We start from the raw sequence: 21753 nt of genomic DNA, 5'->3' as shown, positions 1-21753 counted from the left end.
TGTGGTTCAGTGCTAAAGTGTGTTTTTACTGCACACAGTTTAAGACGCTTTATGTTTCTTATACACAAATGCAGTGGTATGGTAGTACATGTATATAAACGGACCAACATTGCCTTCGATTTGGAAGTATCAGAATTGATGGCTGACTCGAATGGGGTTGGCCAAAAAAACTGGACTACCGAATGGCACATTACTTGTAGCGGAATGTTGAAAATAGAAACAAACAGTCGCGTTTGTACACATTACAGTGTAGCCTACGTCATTCAGGAAAGTCATAAGTCAAAAATTCATAATTGTTAAAATTATTCAAGTTGGTTACAACGGAGCTGATCCGAAGTATTTTTAATGAGAAATCGAATGGTGCCAAGTGCATTGCTCCTTTAGCCATGGTTTTTAGCGGTAGCAAAGCTTAGGACGTGGTTGACGTCGCAATGCCGTGCTCGGCACCGGTCCGTACTCCTTGAAAATCAGTGGAATTTTTGACAACGCCTGATGATTGCTTGACTTCAGTGGTGGTTCAGTGTTAAACTGTGTTTGCTTCAGCCTCTTCTCCCTCCTGTACCCTACTCCCTGTCCCCAGCAGTGTCTGTACCACAGACAGAGCATCCCCGCCCCTTGAGGCCGCTCTGATTGAGCTGATGCTGTTTGCTTCTTCACCGTTCCCATGGCATGGGATCGCGCCATTGTCTGTTCAGTGGAGGAGTCAACCCCTAAGAATCTTTAGATGAGTTACACAAATCTGATATTTGCTGTCTGTTGGACTGATGTGTGCTTCTGACGTCCTGTCCAAAGTTCATTAACTCTGAAGACGACACATCTTCTATGTTGAAAAAGGAATCGTCCACAACCAAACAGAATTGACATTCATATTTGTTGTTGAAATGCTTTTGGTAACTTTTACACACACAACAGTGTTTTCTGACAAGTTTAAATCAGACAGGTATTTATTGTCTTTTCAAAATGCTGCAAGGTGACAAGTACGCACCTCCTACATGTACATTACATTTTTTCTACACAATGCCCTCAAGCTATTCACAGATATGCACATGTTGGCCTTATTCATGCTGTAAGTATATTCATCAGTACATAAATGGTCAGTGATTAATTTATTTATCTACTTTTTTGCTGTTTAATACACTATTCGAGATTTTTTTTACTTTAATATAAGTGGGGTTTGTCTTCACCGTGGTGAAATTAATTTCTTAAACCTATCATATACAAATTAGCCTTTGATGCCATTGATATAAAGGGAAAACTTTCTTCGCCCAGGCTCGTTTCACAAATTAGTACATAATGAGAAGAAGCAAAACAGGCTGAAGGAATACGACCAATTACATTTAATAAATCTGTGATGCACTTATCAAACTAAAAAAAGCAGAATCAGCCATATACTTGTCATGGCAACTTTTTTTTTTCACTTCTGTCTCAACTATGCATTTGTCTTCATCTTTTTAAATCAACACCTTTTTCTACTTCATCTTGTTTAACGTTTGCTTTGGTGTCGCGTTGCATGGAGTCAGTCTTCATGTCTCCCTTTTTGTAAGCCACCACAAGTTATAACCAGCCTGCTTTGAGGGAAATGCCCTTGAGAATGCATGACCTTCACATGGTTCAGAATTTATAAATAAATGCTTATTTATCTGTGCATACTTAAACCAGATGGACTTAAAATTTGCAGATATATTTTTATGAATTTGCTATAAATAGAGGCAAAAATCTGCCAAAGAAGATGCAATTTGTTACTATTTTATAATAATTTCATTGATTTATTGGTTTAATAAGATTTATTTTCACCAACATGAAAAGTCACTAAAGTATATATATATATATATATATATATATATATATATATATATATATATATATATATATATATATATATATATATATACTCTAAAACATAACACTAATTGGGTAGGAAGGGACAAGAAGGGAATGGTAATGGGCCATCTCCCACTACACTGCGCCCTGTTAAATTAGGGTATATTTTAAGCTATGTACATAATAACAGTGGCTACTAGTATTTTATTTTACCTTGTAACTTCACCGATCATATATATATATATATATATATATATATATATATATATATATATATATATATATATATATATATATATATATATATTTGAAGAAATGGAGAAAGATCCAAGATCCCCTGGTGAGGAGAATTTACATAGGGAACTGCAGTTTCAAACTTCATGTTATTTTCAAGGAATATGGCTTGAAAATAACATGAAGTTTGAAACTGCATTTGGAATATAACAGAATGTAGAAAGTTAAGAAGGCGTTTTATTATTTTTTTTCCTATATATATATATATATATATATATATATATATATATATATATATATATATATATATATATATATATTTATTTATTTATTTTAAACGGCAGCTAAATGGCTCTCAGTAAAACTGTTAACATTATGAATTTATTTAGTTAATACTAAATTTAATACAACAAAACAAAATAACAAACTGTGGATCACGTTGAAAACATCTCATTGCCTAAAAATTACCTAACAAATTCTTAAAAGGAAGTATTTGAAAAGAAAACAACACTATGCACAATATGCAATAAATAATATATCATTGATAGGCCAATGATATATTATTCATGAACTTAATACACTGAGACCAGTTGTTCAAAAGTGTATTAGTTAATACCGGTATTACGTCAAATTTTATAATTAACATTTTAGCCAACTTCAGCAGTCAGTACAGTTGGCCAAAATCTAAAGTATAACAGCAGCAGACTAATTTCATATTGAATATACTGTTATGCCTTTATTTTGAGATAAGTACAAAATTGAAGACTTGGTTTAAAGTTAAATCTGGTATTAAGTTTTCAAACAGTTTCGAACAACCAGGCCCAGAACTACAAACCGTGTTAAGAATTATTTGAAAAGAAACAAAAATATATGTACAATATGCACACTTACATTTAATGCCTACTTGCCTGGGCACATGTTCAACAGGCAGCGTTCGTTTGTGGTTCATTCTTTGTTGCATCACGAGCTGTTGTGACGATAGGTGATGTGTGAGATCACACTGTGACTATGTCTTGCGCATTGGCAGTATGTTTTAATGTAGTCACGTGATTAGGCCCACTTTTTCGTGGTGGAGTGCAAGTTTCTCTTGATTGCGTGATGAAAAGCGAAAGGTATTGAGCAACGCATGCGCTTTAAAGAGTGTACCGCCACCCCTTTAGTGCTCTCGAATCAAGTCATGTGGCGTGATCACATGATGCATACAGAAGAAAATGGCTGACCTGCTGGATGCTGGCGATGCAAAGCAGAACGTCAGTGGGCACGAACATCTCTATAAAGTGCTTGTCATTGGAGAATTTGGCGTGGGTAAGAAACCATGACTCGTAATGACATGAATCTTCAAAGTTCAGATGCAAACGGAGTTTATTAACGAACGCAGTCCAGTGAAGTGAGTTTCTTTAGGTACCGTAATTGTATGTGTACACCGGCATAGTTTCAAGCACCCGGGTTCCTCGCGAGAGGGGGACCCGTGATAAATAACAGTGGTAATCCAAGATTGCTCTGACGTTAGGTTTGGCAAATTTTTTTCCTGCCACAAGGACCCAAACCAACGTCAGAGCTCTCCTCATTTTAAACCTGATGCAGTTACCTGCCCTTGTCAAATGTGTTGCGGCTGTCAGTATAGCCGTTCGTTTTGAGCATCACCAAGGAATTTTGGGTCCGCACAGCCTAGGAAATAACTGGCCGACATTGTGCTTGTGATTAGCCAACACGGCTAGTGCGTCAGATTTTTAAATAGAGCGTGCTCTGATGTTAGTTTCAGACCGAACAAAATTGTTACCAAACCTACTGAGCAATCTTGGAGTAGTTAAGTGGGCGAAATGTTGGTTTTTGCTGATTTCTAAAGTTTAGTGTACTGCTGGCCATTGACTCTATCATATTTGAAGGCTAGATACATTCTGATTACTTTTCCAGAAAGAATTTCTTAAGAATGTGGTGGCATTTGGGAATGCCTATTTCATATCATTTTTGGGGGAACAGACATTCCTACATGCTAATGGTGTCATACTGCTGATCCCTTTTCTTGCAATGCAGACAGTTTTCACTGTGACTGACATTGTGGACTCCATCCAGACAAGTTTAGCCTCAGGGCATTACCCACCTACTTGCTCCCCTACCCCCCCCCCCCCCCCACCCACCAACTTGTCCCTATACACCTGCTGCGAGTTCAAGTGCAGCTCGTGCTGGCTTCCTCTCCAGTATGAGGGCTAGCGTACATGTACGTAGGAATGAATGAAATAATTTTGTAGTCATGTGACAAAGAGGGGTCATTAGGGACATGTGTATATACTATGTTCTTGTGACAGGGAGAGTCCATATGGCCAAAGTGGTGGTGCCACTGAAGCATCATTCTGAAGACAACAGGGCTTGACAAATCCACTCAGTCACGTTATACTGACACCGTGCCATGCTACTAGTCATCTAGCGAGGCAGCAGCAAGTTACCATTTTTAAAGTCTTAGAGTAACTTACAGAGAGAAACAGCCCCATATTTGTTGGATTGAGATAAGGAACATTTACCACTATGACTGACACAAACTGACACAAATGGACATTTTCAGCATCTACTGCGCTGCGTTCGCCATTTCAGTAACTTATGAACTGCTATATATGGTATAGGTTTGGAAAATGTGATTATTTTTCATGAACAGATTTGAATGAATGTGATAGTATTTGTAAAAACAGTATTGTAATACTGAAGGATCTCTGTGTTACGCTCCTAAAACACTGTATTCTCTTGTACTTATGGTCACTGCTGAGAGCTAGAATACAGACTGTCAATGTGAATCCTTCGTTTGGCACACAAATAGCACATATATATGTGTGTTTTAATCTAGTTAAATCTAGTAGTATACAGAGTATACTCTGATTATCTGCTGATCATGTAGATACTATAAATGTCATGAACCATTTTGGTTTGGTTAGATTAACAGGTTTGTTCATTACAGAGACCACATGGTTGAGGTTGATTTATTCTAGGGAAGATTTAATGCATGTATGAACGGCGGTAAATGTTCTTACCGTCAATCCAACACATTTGGAGCTCTTTTGACATAACTCTCGCCGCTGTGTTGCTAGATAAGAGTTACCCGGCTCAGCAACTAGTAGTTGCATAAGCTTGCCTTGAACAGTTCTGTACTTCACATGTTGTCCTTAATGTGCTTATACTGCCTGCCAAATAATGTGTTTGTCCCTAGTCTGGGTCTATTTCTGAATATGATCCATGTTTTTTTTATCGCTTCACACTATCTGTCTTCAGGAATGGACAACAAACCTCTGCTGATCCTCCCCTCTTCTTGCAGGTCTGGAGCGTCTTGCACAAGGCAGCCATAGATTGAGTAAGCTGCAGTTTGAGGTACAATTCAGACTCATGTGTACAACGCAACAGTATATATAAATAACACTTGACTTTTTCTTTCCTGCAGGTAAGACATCAATAATAAGAAGATACACAGAAGGTAAGTACATGTGAATAATTCAAGTGGATAAACATGTATGTGTACATGTGAAGGTTCATTTATAATTTTAATGAATGAACAACAATTTCATGCAATGTAATCAAGCATCAATCATGTCAGTGCCAAACTACCTCATGAGAACATTCTAACTATGTATTCTGATTAATTCTTTTTGTTTTACACTCAGCGTTTTGTCATGGTATTTCAGGCCAGACAAATGAGTTACATGCATGATAAAAAAGAAAAAAATATAAGACCAACGAAATCCATTTAGATCTAGCATTGCTTGCCTAACTAAATGTAATAACTAAATAGTTGTTTAGAACACATTTCAAATGAAATGCATCAATCTTGTTTTCTTTTTGTTTTGTTTTTTTTGTCTTCAATATTTTTCAAACAAATATAAGCACACTGCTCGAGAAAACAGCTTAATTTCTAATGAAATTGCTATAACGTTTGAGAAGGCTGCAGTTCAAGCATCACAACAAAGCGACCAGTGTGATTTCTAAGATGTGTGTCATCCATATGATAGGAACATCTTGTGTTCATTTCTATTTACATGCAACATGTATTAATATATATATATATATATATATATATATATATATATATATATTATAACTGTTTTCATATTGCCTTTAGAAATTGCATACCAGATTTAAAGAGAAGAAAATGAGAATAAAAAAAAAAAACAAAAAATCAAATAAAGTAAGGGTCATCAGAAAGAAAATATACCATTTAATTTTTTCATCCAACAAACTGCAGGTAAATGTTTGTATAGTGGGTTTTATAGGCCATATTTTGATTTAATTGTTGAAAAAAAAACTGTAGCATAGAGAGTAAAACAAGAGCATCAGCAACAAGAGTGTGAGAGTTAGAAATTCAGCCTCTTTTCAGTTTACCTCAGTTAGGGCTTTATTCTAATTGTTCATGAAGACATTTTGTCCCTCCAAATTGCATTTTTTTTAATGAAATATACTTACAGGTATCACGTAGTCGTAGAAAGCATAGGAAAAGTTGGAGGATGAAGGGGGGGGGGGGGATTCCCCACAATCCCAACCAGTGAGGCGAGGGTCCACGAGCTGCCAAGGCTCCAGAAGCTCTTGAAAACGTATTTTAACAGAAAAAATATCCAATCCTCCAGGTTGTGATTAAGTATAATTGCACATTTTGGCACAAATGTAGTTATCGGATCACTTCCATGTTTACATATATGTACTTACTTTGTTGACTGGAACTGCCCGCAGTTTTATGGCTTCCAAGATGTTCTTTGCACACTATTTGCAGCTTCTGCCTCAATACAGGAATGTCCCTGCCACAGTCCATGCAGCATCCATTGAGAAGCAGCGTGGCGCTCTATGTGAAACGTTAATAGTAAATGGATGAACTCTGTACATGCATTTCAAACTGTACATGTAATATACGGCTATACAGAATTGGCTGTTTTCAGTTATTTGAAACGTGACAACTCTTTTGTTTATCAAGGCAACTCAAAACTTGTAGCATATAAATAGCACATATACATGCAACCCTTTCAGGTGACTAACTTTCAGCTTTTCTGTCATGTGACTATCAAAAATGCAATTTTTCGCGCTTGAATCACAATCTGCAACAAAACTATTTAGATACCTGTAGGTAAAGAAATAACAATGGATTTGTAATCAGCAGCTCCACAAGAGAGTAATGTTTTTAATGTTGAATTTCAAATGTTTTGTAGTTCTATTAAGCAATATGATAAAAACATAACGTTTTTTGTGATAGAAAACTTGTAGGCATGACTTCATCAAACATTAGCTTAGTAAGTATTATTGCCTTCCTGAAAATATGCCACAAGATAGGGCAAATACTGCTTTGAGTTTTGCAGAAAGCTGGAGGAGAAGACGCCATTGCCAGGTATAAATGTATATGTATTAACTCGGTTTTGAATGCTGAGTTACGTAGCCTGATTTTGCAAATTACAAAATTCTAATTTTCAATAATGACTTGATCGCTTTTATCCAGATTAAGTATCTGACCAATAAAATTACAGTGTGTTATACCAGATTAAAGTATCTGACCAATAAAATTACAGTGCGTTAATTCTTTTTAAATGAAATGTTTCAACACCCAAAATTAAAATTTTTTTTCTATGGTTAGGCTGAAAAATTGAGGAGAGGGTGAGCATATGTTGGCCCATCACTTTTGCAACTTTTGGAACTGTTAAATTAGATAAAATCTGTGCTCTATTATTTCATTATGGACTTCATACTAGTCTTTGTAACCTCAGATGGAATATAATTTCTTTTGTGAATTCATCTTTGTTTCTTTCAGGTTCCTTTTCGCCAAATTACAAGTTAACAATAGGTGTGGATTTTTCTTTTGTGAATCATCTTTTGTTTCTTTCAGGTTCCTTTTCGCTAAATTACAAGTATCAATAGGTGTGGATTTTCTTTTGTGAATCATCTTTGTTTTCTTTCAGGTTCCTTTTCGCTAAATTACAAGTTAACAATAGGTGTGGATTTTTCTTTTGTGAATTCATCTTTGTTTTCTTTCAGGTTCCTTTTCGCTAAATTACAAGTTAACAATAGGTGTGGATTTTTCTTTTGTGAATTCATCTTTGTTTCTTTCAGGTTCCTTTTCGCCAAATTACAAGTTAACAATAGGTGTGGATTTTTCTTTAAAATCTATAGACTGGGGACTCTAAAACAAAAGTAAATTTACAACTATGGTAAGTTCAGTATGAAGGGGTGCAATATGATGAATTGCCTCATTTTTGATAGTGTATAATGACCTTGAAGCATACTCAGCCTCTCACAGAACATCCCTGCAGCTAATCCTAGTTTTGCGTAATAACCCTGTTGCATATTTACCCTGTGTAATATGCTTGCAGCATGCTGACCTTGTCAGCTTGTAAAATGATGTCCCTGCAGCTTAATGACCTTGTGTATATATAGTAAAGAAATAGAAATATGGTAAAGTCTGAGGTCCGTGTAGTCTGAAATGATTTCCTAGATCACAGTGTATTAAAAATGCTACAGTACTGCACATTTCCATCAAATACAGACCAGGATTTCCCTATGATCACTTTGCCAGTACAAGAAGAGGGCTGTTTATACATAGCTAAACAAGTCAACCTTCCAACAGTGAAACACACTGAGTATTTCTAGAGTTGAGTTTTAATCATGCACTGGTGCAGTAGATGCTACATACATTGGAATTAAGTTTCAATGAACTGGTCGTACCGTAAATCATGAGTTTAACAGATGATTCAAAAAGTGTATCCCATGATTCCTTGTGGTTAATTGTGATTCCTGGAAATTGGACACAGCTGGGGGGCAGTGCGGATCTATGCAGTGTGTTCACAGGGTTTTACATAGCTGTGAAAAGACCAATAAACATGCTTAAGCTTCACTGAACATACTGCTGTTAGCTCTCGTAGAATCGCTATAGCTACTGCCAGAATGCACATCTCACGCCTTTTGTGCTGAATGAGCAATGAAATGTTGCTAGTACCATCTCTACATATTTTCTACCAGAATGAATGTTTCACATATGGTTTCACTGGTAGAGGTTGTGAGGAGGACGATGTGCCAAAACGGCGGATTACGGTGAGACAGTGGAACTGTAACAAATAGGCCAACATTGATAAGCGTACAGGTATTTCGAAACATCACGAAACGATGAATATGTGTGGAGTCTAAAGTAAACAAATACCCATATGCATGTCAGAAGCTACTTTACAAATATAAATACAATACTTCACTGCTCTGACTTACCCCGATTAGGTTCAGCTTTACAGGTTTGCCCTTGTTGGAGTAAGAAAATCCATTTTCACGCAATTGGCTTGAATCAGAACTCGTGATCACACGTTAGTAGTGAAAGCCTTGATGATCTAACAATAGCATTCATTATATGGAAATTTGGGAGAAGAGGTGCAAAACTATAGCCTGTTGAGTATTCAAATATAGACGGCTGAATTGTATTGACATCATGGCTAATCCCAGCCTTTCGCACAGCTCTGGGTATAGTCTTTGAAGTTTCAACATAGTTTAGGCGACCCGTCAATCACAGCAGAGACCACAGACCCGATCTGTCAATTGTTTTTAATTCTACTCACTGTAAAAAGGTTAGGTGTGTTGTGTAAACCACTGAAATACATGACTACATGGCTTTGCTGAAATGCTTTGGTAGCCAGGTCCTTAGTGGTCTCACAAAAATTGCTGTACATGTATTTAACTGAGCACGTGTATGTAAATTAATGGACCTCTGTCTGCTAGTCAAGATTCGGCGGGAGATTTCAGAACTGTGACTTTTCCAAGTGTTGAAATCGGTAAGCTGTCAGTTACAATTACACGCATGTGCCATCGGGGTGCATGGCAGTCGGCTGTCACAACAATGTAAGAACGAGGTTAGAACAGGTGGTATATCTAGTCTTGGAAACTTTGCCGAAATGTGTTTTGTGTATTGAACTGAAGGTACATGATTTGATGAGGCGGGAAAATAGAATTCTGAAATGAAATTGAAGAAATGTTTCGATTGTACCGAAATAATACCTGCATGAAATGTGGCAAACTCGACTGCTGTTTTACGAGAGCTTGACGACTGATACTTACCAATCAGACCTATATCGCTGAAATAGCTTTGTATGTCGATTTGTTAATTTCATTTTTATTTGCGGGGAGGTGAACGGACAACGCCGTTCCCCGGATAATCAACGGGTGACCTCCACTTAACCTCAACAATTAAGCATTTGCCGATTTAATTGAGACCAGCAAGTGTAACCCACAAATTTAGCCTGTCAACCTGAGAAGTAACACGTGAAGTAGCCTGGTTAGCGTGGACATTTGTGGAATATACAGGTTTGTTGCAATTGTCGCGTGATACTTTATTCACTTTAATTCATGAGTAAAAACAAAGGTGTGACTGGTCGGGAAATCTTTAAGCCTCACTGTCAAGTACTGTTCTTGACCCGCATATGGTGCGGATAACCAGCGTAAGTGTCCAAGAAGTCTAATTAAGGGGGTGGGGGGGCTAATATCTCATATATCATGCTGCCCCCAACTCAGGCTATGAGGACGTAGCTGACAGGGGAAGTTTTAGATCATTTTGTGTTTTACTTATTTCACAGGTCAAAAAAAAAATTTTTTTTTGTGGGACAACCGACAGACCCAACCTTGAGAACAAGTCAATGGCTTGTTATACTCACTTGGAAGATTAAATTTTATTTTTTTTTTAGCTCCCTAAGGTATCTAATTTAATTGATTGGTCTTTCACACCGTGCGGTGGGAGGAAACCAGGCAGAGACCAGGGGAAACCCATGACCATCCGCAGGTTGCCGGCACACCTTCCTACGTATGGCTGGAAAGGAAGCCAGCATGAACTGGGCTTGAACTCGCAGCGACCACATTGGTGAGAGGCTTGTGGGTCATTAAGCTGCACTAGTGTGCCACCCAACTGAGCCATGCAGGCCCCCTAAGGTATCTAAGGTATAGTGTGTAAATGTATATACTCGAATGGAAGATTAAATACTTTTTACCCTAGTCTAAGGCACTTGTATGATGTTGAAATGTACATACTCACATGGAAGATTATGGGGTTTTTTAAGCTCAAACATACAGTGATAGAAAGTTGCTTTTTTTTATGGTTTTTTTTTTTTTGCTTTCAGTATTTAAGAGGTCATGGATAGTGTGTACTGATGTAAGGTTGAGCTTTTTTATTGGTTTTAGTTTTATTGGTTTTGTGAATGTTTTCCAGTCATTTTGATTGACTTTCAGTGTAAAGTTTACCATTTATATGAGCTTTGTTTTCTCTGATTAACACATGTTTTCTAGAAATCCTCCAGAGTTACAGTTTCTTGTACATGGGGTCCCTGTGAGTTTTTTTTTTTTTTTTTGGCCAAATTTACCTATTTCTTGTAATCCAGAAAACTCCTTTTTGTGCACAGGCCTGCCTACATGTATGAGAACAAAAAGGGTATTGATATCCATGTTCCTCTAACAATTTTACCAGATTTGTCATCATTTTTCCTTTTGTGGACTCACTCTGCCCTACTGTAAACACAGATTTTATACCCATTTGCATTTCAAAGACCACTCCAACCAGTTGGTGCTTCAGCTTGAACTCTCCCACTAGGAAGTTTTAAATACTATGGTTCAACATTTGCTTAACCATTCAAAGGCTTGCAGTTGCCCACCCACATTGCGTGAATTACCAAATGCTGTTCTCAGTTTGCACACAAAGACCACTGCCCATAATGCTGTCTTTTACCACCGCATCAATTTACAACTGTATCATATGAAATCACTTCTTTATGCAATCTTTATACATAGGATAAACAGTCATAGTTGTGACAGTGTAATGATTTTGGTCTTTCTTATTGATTTACTGGCAAGAAACCTGCGGATGGTCATGGGTTTCCCCCGGGCTCTGCCCGGTTTCCTCCCACCATAATGCTGGACGCCATCGTATAATTGAAATATTCTTGAGTATGGCATAAAACACCAATCAAATAAATAAATAAATTTAATGGCAAGATCGTAGCACTGTCTAATTTGAGAACAGTATCTGAATGTATCACCTCACTTGAACATCATGGAGTTTTATGAACTGTTTAATCAGAAGAGCTATTGGTGTTCTCTGAATGCCTTGTATGCCTTTGTTTTATTTTGGAAGGGATATTGCTGGGCATGAGAGGTTTGGTCACATGACTCGAGTATATTACAAGTATGCGTAAGTTACATTTTATTTGGAACAGCATGTAAGGTTTGGTATGTAAAAATACATTTTCGGTTACACATAACGACCTTTCAGTGATAGAATTTGATTCCATCACTTAAGTTCTTCTGATTAGAAATTCAAAATTGAACTTATCAAAAAGTGTTTAAATTGACCGTAAAGTGGATAAATCAGTTTGAATCAACCAAAAGTGCATAACTTAAAAATGCTTTAGGTGAAACACGTTGTGTAGTGTATGTACATGTATGTAAAAAGAAAACTACACAGTTTTATATTTTGTGAGGTCAGTCTTTAATTAATTAATTATAGTACTTTCTTTCATACTTTCAGAATAGCGGCCATTATAGTTTTTGATTTGTCCAGGTATAGTAATTTATTTCACCAAACTTGTGCAAAATCTACATTGCACATCTATCTCACTTTTACCATTGTTGCCTGCGCTACCTTTTGTATATTTGTGACAAGCTAATTATCCAAGAATATCACAGAGGTAATTTTACTCATTTTAGCTCTTCAGTATTTACTCTGGTTAGTGTATTTGTACGCATATTTACAGTTATGCATGGTTTAATTTTTACATACAGTTACTATATATATGTATCTGTATCAGTTATTAGTTGATGAATTGGACTTAGTAATTATTGGGGATTTTTGAAAAACAGATCAACAATTATCGTTTTGGTACAGTATCTTTAAATTTATTTCCAGACCTGCCACATTTGACTCAGTTTTGAAGGTAAACTAAAACTTAATTAATTTGAGAGGGCTTACTGTTTTTTAAAATATGAACAATTATTGGTTTGATATGCTATCTTGAAATATGCTTTGAAGGCAGACTAAAAGTTTACTAATTTGAGCTCATGGGAGCTAGGACCGATTCAGGACAGGTTCAGTTTAGTAACAATTTTAAGTTGTAAAGTTGACCTTAATCTAAACAAAAAGAGAGAAATGACCAATTCTGTAAACATAAATGCATGATGTAGAAGGATGAACTGTTCCTGATATAAAGTGTCATGTTACTTGTATTACAATTGGTTTTGTGTACATTATACATAATACATCTGTGTCATTTTCGTGGCTCATCAGCATTACTGACAATTTGGATTTCAACATTCTAAAGAAATATTTTCTTGTGTGTGTTTGTAGTGGTTAAATGATGTCAATTCCAAGGTTATGTTAGCCAATGAGCAACCAGTGCCAGTTCTGCTGTTGGCCAATAAGGTAACTGTACTTGATTCTCATTGGTTATTGGTTTTAAAGTAAAAATTGCTAAATATTGTCCAGTTTTTATAAAATGTGTGCAGGGCTCATTTTATGTAACCAACTCAGATTCAGTTAAAAAAAGAAACAAGTGGACATAAGTTTTTGTATATTTAATAATTTCTTGCATTTTTATCGGACCTGTGTTTATTGCTTCAAGTATTGTCCAGTTTTTATAACATTTTTTGCACAATTTTACTAGAACGTCAGATCAAGAAAACCACTGAGCCTGATATATATGTACTGGTCCTGCATATTTAATGAATTCTGTGGTTCTTATTGGTTGTTGCTTTCCTCACAATAACGTCCAGTATGGTATGATTTTTATCAAATTTTGTGTACAGGTTCATTTTTTGTAACCCAGGATCACCTTTATAAACCAGTCTGATCTGCGTAATATCAAGTTTTTCTGATTTAATGATTGCTTTCCTTCTTTATTTATTTACGGAAAATAACTTCTTCTATATTATAAAAATGTAAGCAAATACATTGAACAATTTCTAATGTAGGCAAGTTCTAGAGGAATGTGGCATGGCAATACAACATTCCAACAAAACTCCAACCTGTGATGAAAGTTTTGTTTTTTGTTTTCAGTGTGACTTGGATGAGGTTCAGATAGATACGACTTACTTGAGCAAGTATTGCCGGGAACACAACTTCCTTGGATGGTTCCCAACATCAGCCAAAACCGGCTTAAATATAGGTAGGTGCATGGAAATGGAGCCCCTTTATACCGAATTAGATTGTGTTCAGCATTAATGACCTTTGAACTACCCTATTTCTTCAACCTTTGTGCATGTTTGAGGTCAAATTTAAATGCAATTTATCCACCTTTATATTTTAATAATTGTGAGGATTCATGTTTTCGTGGGTTTGCCGACATGGGGGCTTCACAGAAAATATTTTGCTTGTAGTGTAGATAGAGTAATCCTCAGAATAGGCTTAAATAACACCAGGTGAACATGTGAAAAGTTTGAAGAAACAGGGCCCTTCTCTTAGCCGGAGTTCATGTTTTACTTGCCTCATACCTGTCAATCCTAAACTATTCCAAAACTGTGCTGAGCAAAATCAATTTGTTTGTGTAATGAGGGTTTACAGTGGCTTTCAACGTAGTGATAATATTATGATATTGTCCTTTTTGTAACAGAAAAATTATGTAGAAATATTTACACAGAGCTGCCTCACTGGAGGACCATGCCAAGACACCAGATACAACTATACCCATATGATACTGACACCTGACAGACCAGTAAATGACATCTGTCTGTTGTATTGAGTTCTAAGTGAGGCATTGCAAATGTTGCTGATTAAAGTCTTAAGTATGCTTCAACCCAATAAACCAACCTTTAAGTCCCATAAGCCATAACCGCACACTCAACTACAACCAAATAATCATGTTCACTTTCACAACAGATGAAGCCATGAAATATCTGATAGAACACATTTTGACTCTACCGTCGGAAAGCCAGCAACCAGGGGAAGCTATCAGACTGCAAAGTGTCATGATTGATAATGATTCAGACAGTGAAGATGACCTCACAGAACCGAAGAGCAGATGCTGCAAGTCATGATGTACAAACATGAACAGTTTCTGAAAACAAAGGTGCTTTTACCCAGTATTTTGCAGGTATAAAAAGTGGATATTATGTCACAATTATTTATAATACAGGATTGGGAGTTTTTTTATTCAAGGTAAAAAATAGCTCTGTTCATGATGTAACTTTTTAAACCATACATGTTGTTCAGAAACTTCGTGTAACATTTTTAACTTTCTGTTACCTGTTACAAGTTAATATACTAGTCATTGTACTTGTACATTAATACTTATGTCCAGTAAAGCAGTAATATAAGCCCAGTTTGTCAGGAGGCCAGAAGGTTTAAAATATGGTGGTGGGGCTGATTCTTCAAAGCTGTTTCTGACGCAAGTCAAAATTTAAAAATTCTTCTCAATGCTTAGTGTTTGGTACTAGAAATTAGAATTTGGACATATTTTGCCTTAAGATGAGGTGTTATCGATGAGGTGGGCAAAATTTTAACTTCTAACATATCTATAGCCCAAATATAAGCTTCGAGATCATATTTCAAATTTTGATGTACATGTAAGTGAGAAATGGCTATGCAGAATCAACCCCTGGAGGCTAACATTGCAGAATTGTTCCTGACAATTTTATTACAACCTTCCACTCCAACCATGCCAACACTGGCACTGTGTTAATTATTATGTAATACAAACTCCTCATCGAATGGTTAAAATCAGGGCAGCTAGAATACATTTAATTGATCTAGGACTTTTTCTCCATGATGTTATATTGGTTTTTTGCATAACTGGTGTAAGTCATTTTTGATTCAATCATTGTTTAATGCTTTACTGAAGGATTTCGTGGTTTATTTTCACATGCTGGAGTGGAGAAATCCGGAGCAGCCATTGGTACATGTACATGAATCACTGCTCTTTTCCATATTCTAGAGTTATTATGTAGATTTCCATTACTGCTATTAACAAGATATCACAAATGCCCTAAAATTTCCCCCAGATAACCCTTAACACATCGATTTGCAGGGAGTTAATTTTTGTGCTAGCACCTCCATGTCTAGTGTGAAATAAGTTTATTCCATATGTTGTGCCGAATTGTTGTGAACTCCTGTCATTTATAGTCAATAACTAAGATGGAATCTGATTGGACCATGAATCATGCATATTTATGAAGGAAAGTTCAGAGCTGTAAAGAGTTAACATGGCTCAGTAAATCAAGGTAGATGATGTCGGACATCGCCAGCTTGATTCAATGAAGATGGTTGAAACGAGGCTCAACCGAGATCATTGTGGATTTCTGTCTCCTTATCAGGGCTAATTAAGATACCTCCTCTCTACATGTCCACTAAATAACTTCAACAATTACGTCATTACATTTCCACTGTACCCACTCTAATAATGATGTCATTACATTTCCACTGTACCCACTCTAATAATGATGTCATTACATTTCCACTGTACCCACTTTAGTAATGATGTCATTACATTTCCATTGTATCACTCCAATCATTATGTCATTACATTTCCGCTGTATCATTCCAATAATTATGTCATTACATTTCCACTGTACCCAGGCTGATAATTATGTCATTACATTTCCACTGTTCCACTTTCGTAATTATGCCATTACATTTCCACTGTACCCATGCTGATAATTATGTCATTACATTTCCATTGTGTCACTCCAATAATTATGTCATTACATTTCCGCTGTATCATTCCAATAATTATGTCATTACATTTCCGCTGTATCATTCCAATAATTATGTCATTACATTTCCACTGTATCACTCAAATAATTATGTCATTACATTTCCACGGTGCCACTCCAGTAATTATGTCATTACATGTCCATTCTACAACTCCAATAATTGTTATTACATTCCCACTCTACGACTCCAATAATTATGTCATCAATAACCTATTTGGATTATGTAAGACATTATGCAACAACTGTCTCTGGTATGCCTTTAACACCATAGAAGGGCTGTTTTTTCTAGTTTTTTGCGTTGTTTTGGAAGTGGGAAGCTCTTCCAGTAACCTGCTTATAGTTGTGGGTTTCCCCTGGCTATGTTGATTTCTCTTCCACCATAACCTTGAGTATGGTGTAAAACCCACAATCCAAATACATAAACCAAGATTCTTAATTATGGGCACTACTGTTGATTGTATTTGATATTTGTGCAGATGCATTATTTTAAATACTCTATTTTAATTATATAGATGAATGTATACGTATAGATATAAAAGTAAGATTTTTCTGACGTGAAAAAATGATAGAAAGAAGAAACAAATGAGGTTTCTCAACTTTCTGCATCTTTGTATTTCGACTGCAGTTTCGAATGCCTTGATAAGAACAAGACGTTCAAAACCTCTGTGGGAATACCAAGATAAGGTTCATATACACTGTGTGATTGATTGATTGACTGTATACTGCTGGATTATTGTAGAGAGCCTCAGGGAAAAGAACATGGTCAAATTTGACTGAGATCAAATATTTATTTTAATTGTATGTACAGTTTGCATGGGTGTAAGTTGATTGTATGTAAGTCTCCGTGTTATTAGTGTGTATTTGTTAACTGTATGAATAGTGAAGTTCACAATCGTAACCTGTGCAATTAATGCTCATAATATCAACTTGCATGGTTACAGGAACCTATGTTTTTTTCTTACACATAGATATTTGAGCAATGGCAGGCTCTTATCAGTAAAATATAACTACTACTATAGATACTAGTACAGTAAAACAGGGTGTTTTTTCAAAGGACACTATACATTTGGTCAACTTTAAAGTATTTAAAACTCAAAATTTAGCTTTCTTCTTTAAAGTGAATATAAAGTCAGCCAGTAAGGATGAATTAATTAATTCATAAAGCAGAATTCCAGAAATGTTCTAAAAGTATTTTAAAATTCTACACCTCTTATCAACATAATAAATAGGAAATGACCATCAGTATCTAGCCACTCATTTGGTGATGTCATTTTTCCATGTTATAGCTGTCTAGAGTGATGTCACAAAACCTAGGAGCTCTCCCGTACTGTGGGTATTAAACAGTATGCCAATGAGAAAATACAAGCAGAAATGCCTAATACCAGGTCAAAGAGTATCAATTCTGTCCAATTTTCAAAGTGTCGATGTTTCTCTTTGCCTGACGATCGGTCTGGGCAATCTTCGTGGGCATCTTCAAGCGTCTTGCTCTAGCAGTCTTGCTCGTCCTTGCCCTTACACCTTTGACCTGCATTAGGTTTGGCTGGCTGTATCGACGTCAGGGCGTTAAACCCCAAGCACTCACTCACTCGACGTCAGGGAATTTACCGACAATAGCAGGACCTTTGGATTTATAACAGACTCTTTCCTGCAGATTTCCAGAAGACATTTTCGTAATAAATCTGACTTTGCTAAGGATAAATTACACAACGCCACAATATTTTTCTTCAAGCAGTGGCTCTCCCTGGGCGGTTTTCTTGCCATTTCACCCTGACAAGTTACTGCAATCTTCCGGCCAACATGTACACGTAATTGTGACACAGCCAGCCTTTTTCAATTCCCTGTCCATAAATGTTTGGTCCAAAATGCATCAGTTTAACACTTAAACTAACCACAAAATCCAATTTATTGCATTTGTCCACTGTAAGAAACCACGCCGACAATCAAGAGATGATAAGTTTTTTGACGTGACAGCAATTATCACGTGACACTCTCAGCGCTTGCGATTGACCAAGTTCATAAGGGCTACTACAACATGGCTACTAGGAGTGAATTGTCCGTCAGTGCCATGTCCCCAGCGCTGAACTTCATCATCTGGGCTTTCAGAACTTTATAGAATTTTTTACACGTTTTTCTGTGATAACTGTGTCCTATATCCTTTTATCTCTCTATATATAGTGGCAGACTTTGTGTTCACTTTAAGTGGGAAGAAAGATAAGAAAATGGAGAATAAAAAAGTGAAATTAAAAAAAAAATGGTCAAATTTCATCCCTGAGGGGTTCGAGTATCCTCAAGAGTTCTGCGATGTAGTTTTCTTTAATAGTACATGCTAGTTGTTCCCAAAGACACAGATATGGTGTAAACATGTTCAGTAAATGTGAGGTACATGTGTTGCATTGTAGGTGTCCTTTATGTGATATTGATGAGAGTGTCAGTGATGTATGAACACTTCTTGATTTAGGGGCATCATTTATGTAATCAACGTTCAGTATTATTGTAAGTAGAGGCAGTTATACACCATATTTACTTATACATGTTCTTTTATATATATATATATATATATATATATATATATATATATATATATATATATATATATGTATATATATGCATTCTATATCTGGGTCATAAGAGTATAATTATATCAATTTTTTATTTTCAAAATATACTTTTGTACAGTAGACTTCATTTGTTTCAAGATTAAAGTGATTTTAGAGATTAAAATGTAAAGGAATCAAACAAGAAGAATTGTGAAAAGAAACCCCAAAGTTGAATAAAGTTGGGTTGATGCACATTTTGCTTCTTATCGTTAAAAGCTTTTTCAGACAATATTTATGCAAGTTTTCATGCAAGAACGGTGGATTAATATAGGACAGTACATGGTGCAGGACGTTCCTGTGATCCTGGCTGGCTTCACAAGAGACTGGGATGTTCGCATGATCCTGGCTGGCCTCCCAAGAGACCGACATATTCGCGTGATCCTGGCTGGTCCTCCCAAGAGACCGACATGTTCGCGTGATTCTCGCTGGTCTCACAAGAGACCGACATGTTTGCATGATTCTGGCAGGCCTCATAAGAGACTGACATTTTCACGTGATCCCATACAGTGCTGTTCCACTGGTCACATGGGTAATAGCTAGGGTTATCGCTAAATTAATATACAAAGTTCCAGGTAAATTATGCCATTTTTAGCAAGCCTCTGTAAAGTACAAGCGTAGTGTATGTCGTACCCCGAGCGCCAACGTCCTCAACCAATAATAAAGAAAGCAATGTTAAACAAAATGTTAGGGGTGGTGTCTTAAAAGGTACTGCAGGTATTGAGTTAAGGGTTTGGCAACATGTAGAGCACAATAGCATGAGGGGCATATTAAGTGGTTGATTCCGTGTGTACACATTAAGTACCGTAAATTACTGAATTCCTGAATTAGTTTATTTATTTATTTGTTTATTTGATTGGTGTTTTACGCCGTACTCAAGAATATTTCACCTATACGACGGCGGCCAGCATTATGGTGGGAGGAAACCGGGCACAGCCCGGCGGAAACCCACGACCATCCGTAGGTTGCTGATAGACCTTCCCATTTACGGCCGTAGAGGAAGCCAGCAATTAGTGTATTGTGTGTTAGAACCACTTTTAAACAAAATGTTAGGGTTGGTATCTTAAATGTATTGTACGTATTGAAGTTTTACATGCATATAAAGCACAATCACTCAAGAAGGGTGGTTCATCCCTGATGATCTGTGTGCATATTAATTAGGTAAATTACCAAAATCGCGATTTCAGTTCTTTATGCATTGAACGGAAGTTTTGCATTCCTGTGTCTCATACACGTGAGCTCTTTGGTAGCCGTGTTACCAATTCTAAGTTGGTAAGTACACGTAGGTCTATGAAACAGTAAATATGGAGTAAATATGGGGACCAACGGATTAAGTATGAATCAGCATGTTCTTCCATCCAGAAATTAATAACCCATAAAAATTAAATAGAGATAAAAATGACCAACTACTGGATGTCAGTCTCATCTTAAATCTTGGGTTTGCACAGGAAATCCACCTTGACATTTGGGTCATTCTACTATACCGGTATTTCACGTACCAGTGTTCAAATTAGGCTTAATAGTGCTTTCATTGTCTTTTTTTTTTTGTTTTACATACAAAATATCAATGAAGTACATATTTCTGAACTATACATGTGAGAAAGTAAAATTTCATCTTTAAAAATCCTGATATTATAAATTCTTCTGATTTTATTTTCTCCATAATATAGGAATATGACATGTCCCAGAATGAATTTATAAATACAGCACATCCACTAAATGCTCCTATTATGTTAATTTTTAAGATGAATCCCATATTGTGTCCTACAATAAGCATTTAATTTTGGTTTTAAGAATAAAATATCGGCTTACGGAAATAAATTTTGTTTTTGGGCTATTTGAAAATATTGCAGCTTAACACGCTATGATTCAATACCTTAATACCAGGTCATCTATATATGATTTGAGTGAGAGTTATCTACCCCTGATGACAACTCGTTCTGCTCGGGGAAAGGCGGGAAAAAGTTGGATCTCTAAAGCACGTGGTAATTTTTCCCGTGTTTTTCCCAAATATTTCTTGTCTTTACATTTGGACTAAACATTTTGTCACCTTAATGTTTCAGTTATGTTACTTACTGTTTCAAAACAATTTTGGAGTAATATATGCTGTAAGCAATTCAGTTGTGCTCATGCATAGAAAAGTTCCCCTGGCAAATTAACATGATGGCGTTGTTGTTGAATTTGTGCCAGTTGCCAATTCACCCCCTGTCGATAAATCCAAAACTAATGTCACGAAAGTATGCACGGAGTATGTGTGTGTGTAAACGTACCAAGTTTGGTGCCAGTTTCAGATGCCACTTGCCGATTCGCCCTCTAGTGACCAAATCCAAAACTGATGTCACAAAAGTGTGCGCAGTGAGTGTGTGCAAACATTCCAAGTTTGGTGGTGATATTAGCCTGATATAGCTATTTTAACTTGAATATCGAA

General features: G+C 36.4%; 1 protein-coding gene across 1 annotated transcript; it reads left to right on the top strand.

Moving 5' to 3' along the window:
* The first annotated feature begins 3239 nt into the window (after positions 1 to 3239).
* On the top strand, positions 3240 to 19275 carry LOC135467840 (ras-related protein Rab-32B-like). Its single transcript, XM_064745729.1, is given in 10 exon segments — positions 3240 to 3360; positions 5480 to 5512; positions 8122 to 8186; positions 8188 to 8219; positions 12164 to 12220; positions 12557 to 12589; positions 12935 to 12962; positions 13373 to 13447; positions 14081 to 14189; positions 14900 to 19275. Coding segments are annotated over 10 exon segments (684 nt in total). The 5' UTR covers positions 3240 to 3266; the 3' UTR covers positions 15058 to 19275.
* The last annotated feature ends 2478 nt before the right edge of the window (positions 19276 to 21753 follow it).

Source organism: Liolophura sinensis, chromosome 6 (assembly GCF_032854445.1).
Source record: "Liolophura sinensis isolate JHLJ2023 chromosome 6, CUHK_Ljap_v2, whole genome shotgun sequence".
Taxonomy (NCBI): domain Eukaryota; kingdom Metazoa; phylum Mollusca; class Polyplacophora; order Chitonida; family Chitonidae; genus Liolophura; species Liolophura sinensis.
The sequence above is the reverse complement of the archived record's forward strand: the minus strand, read 5'-3'. Positions and strand labels throughout refer to the sequence as shown.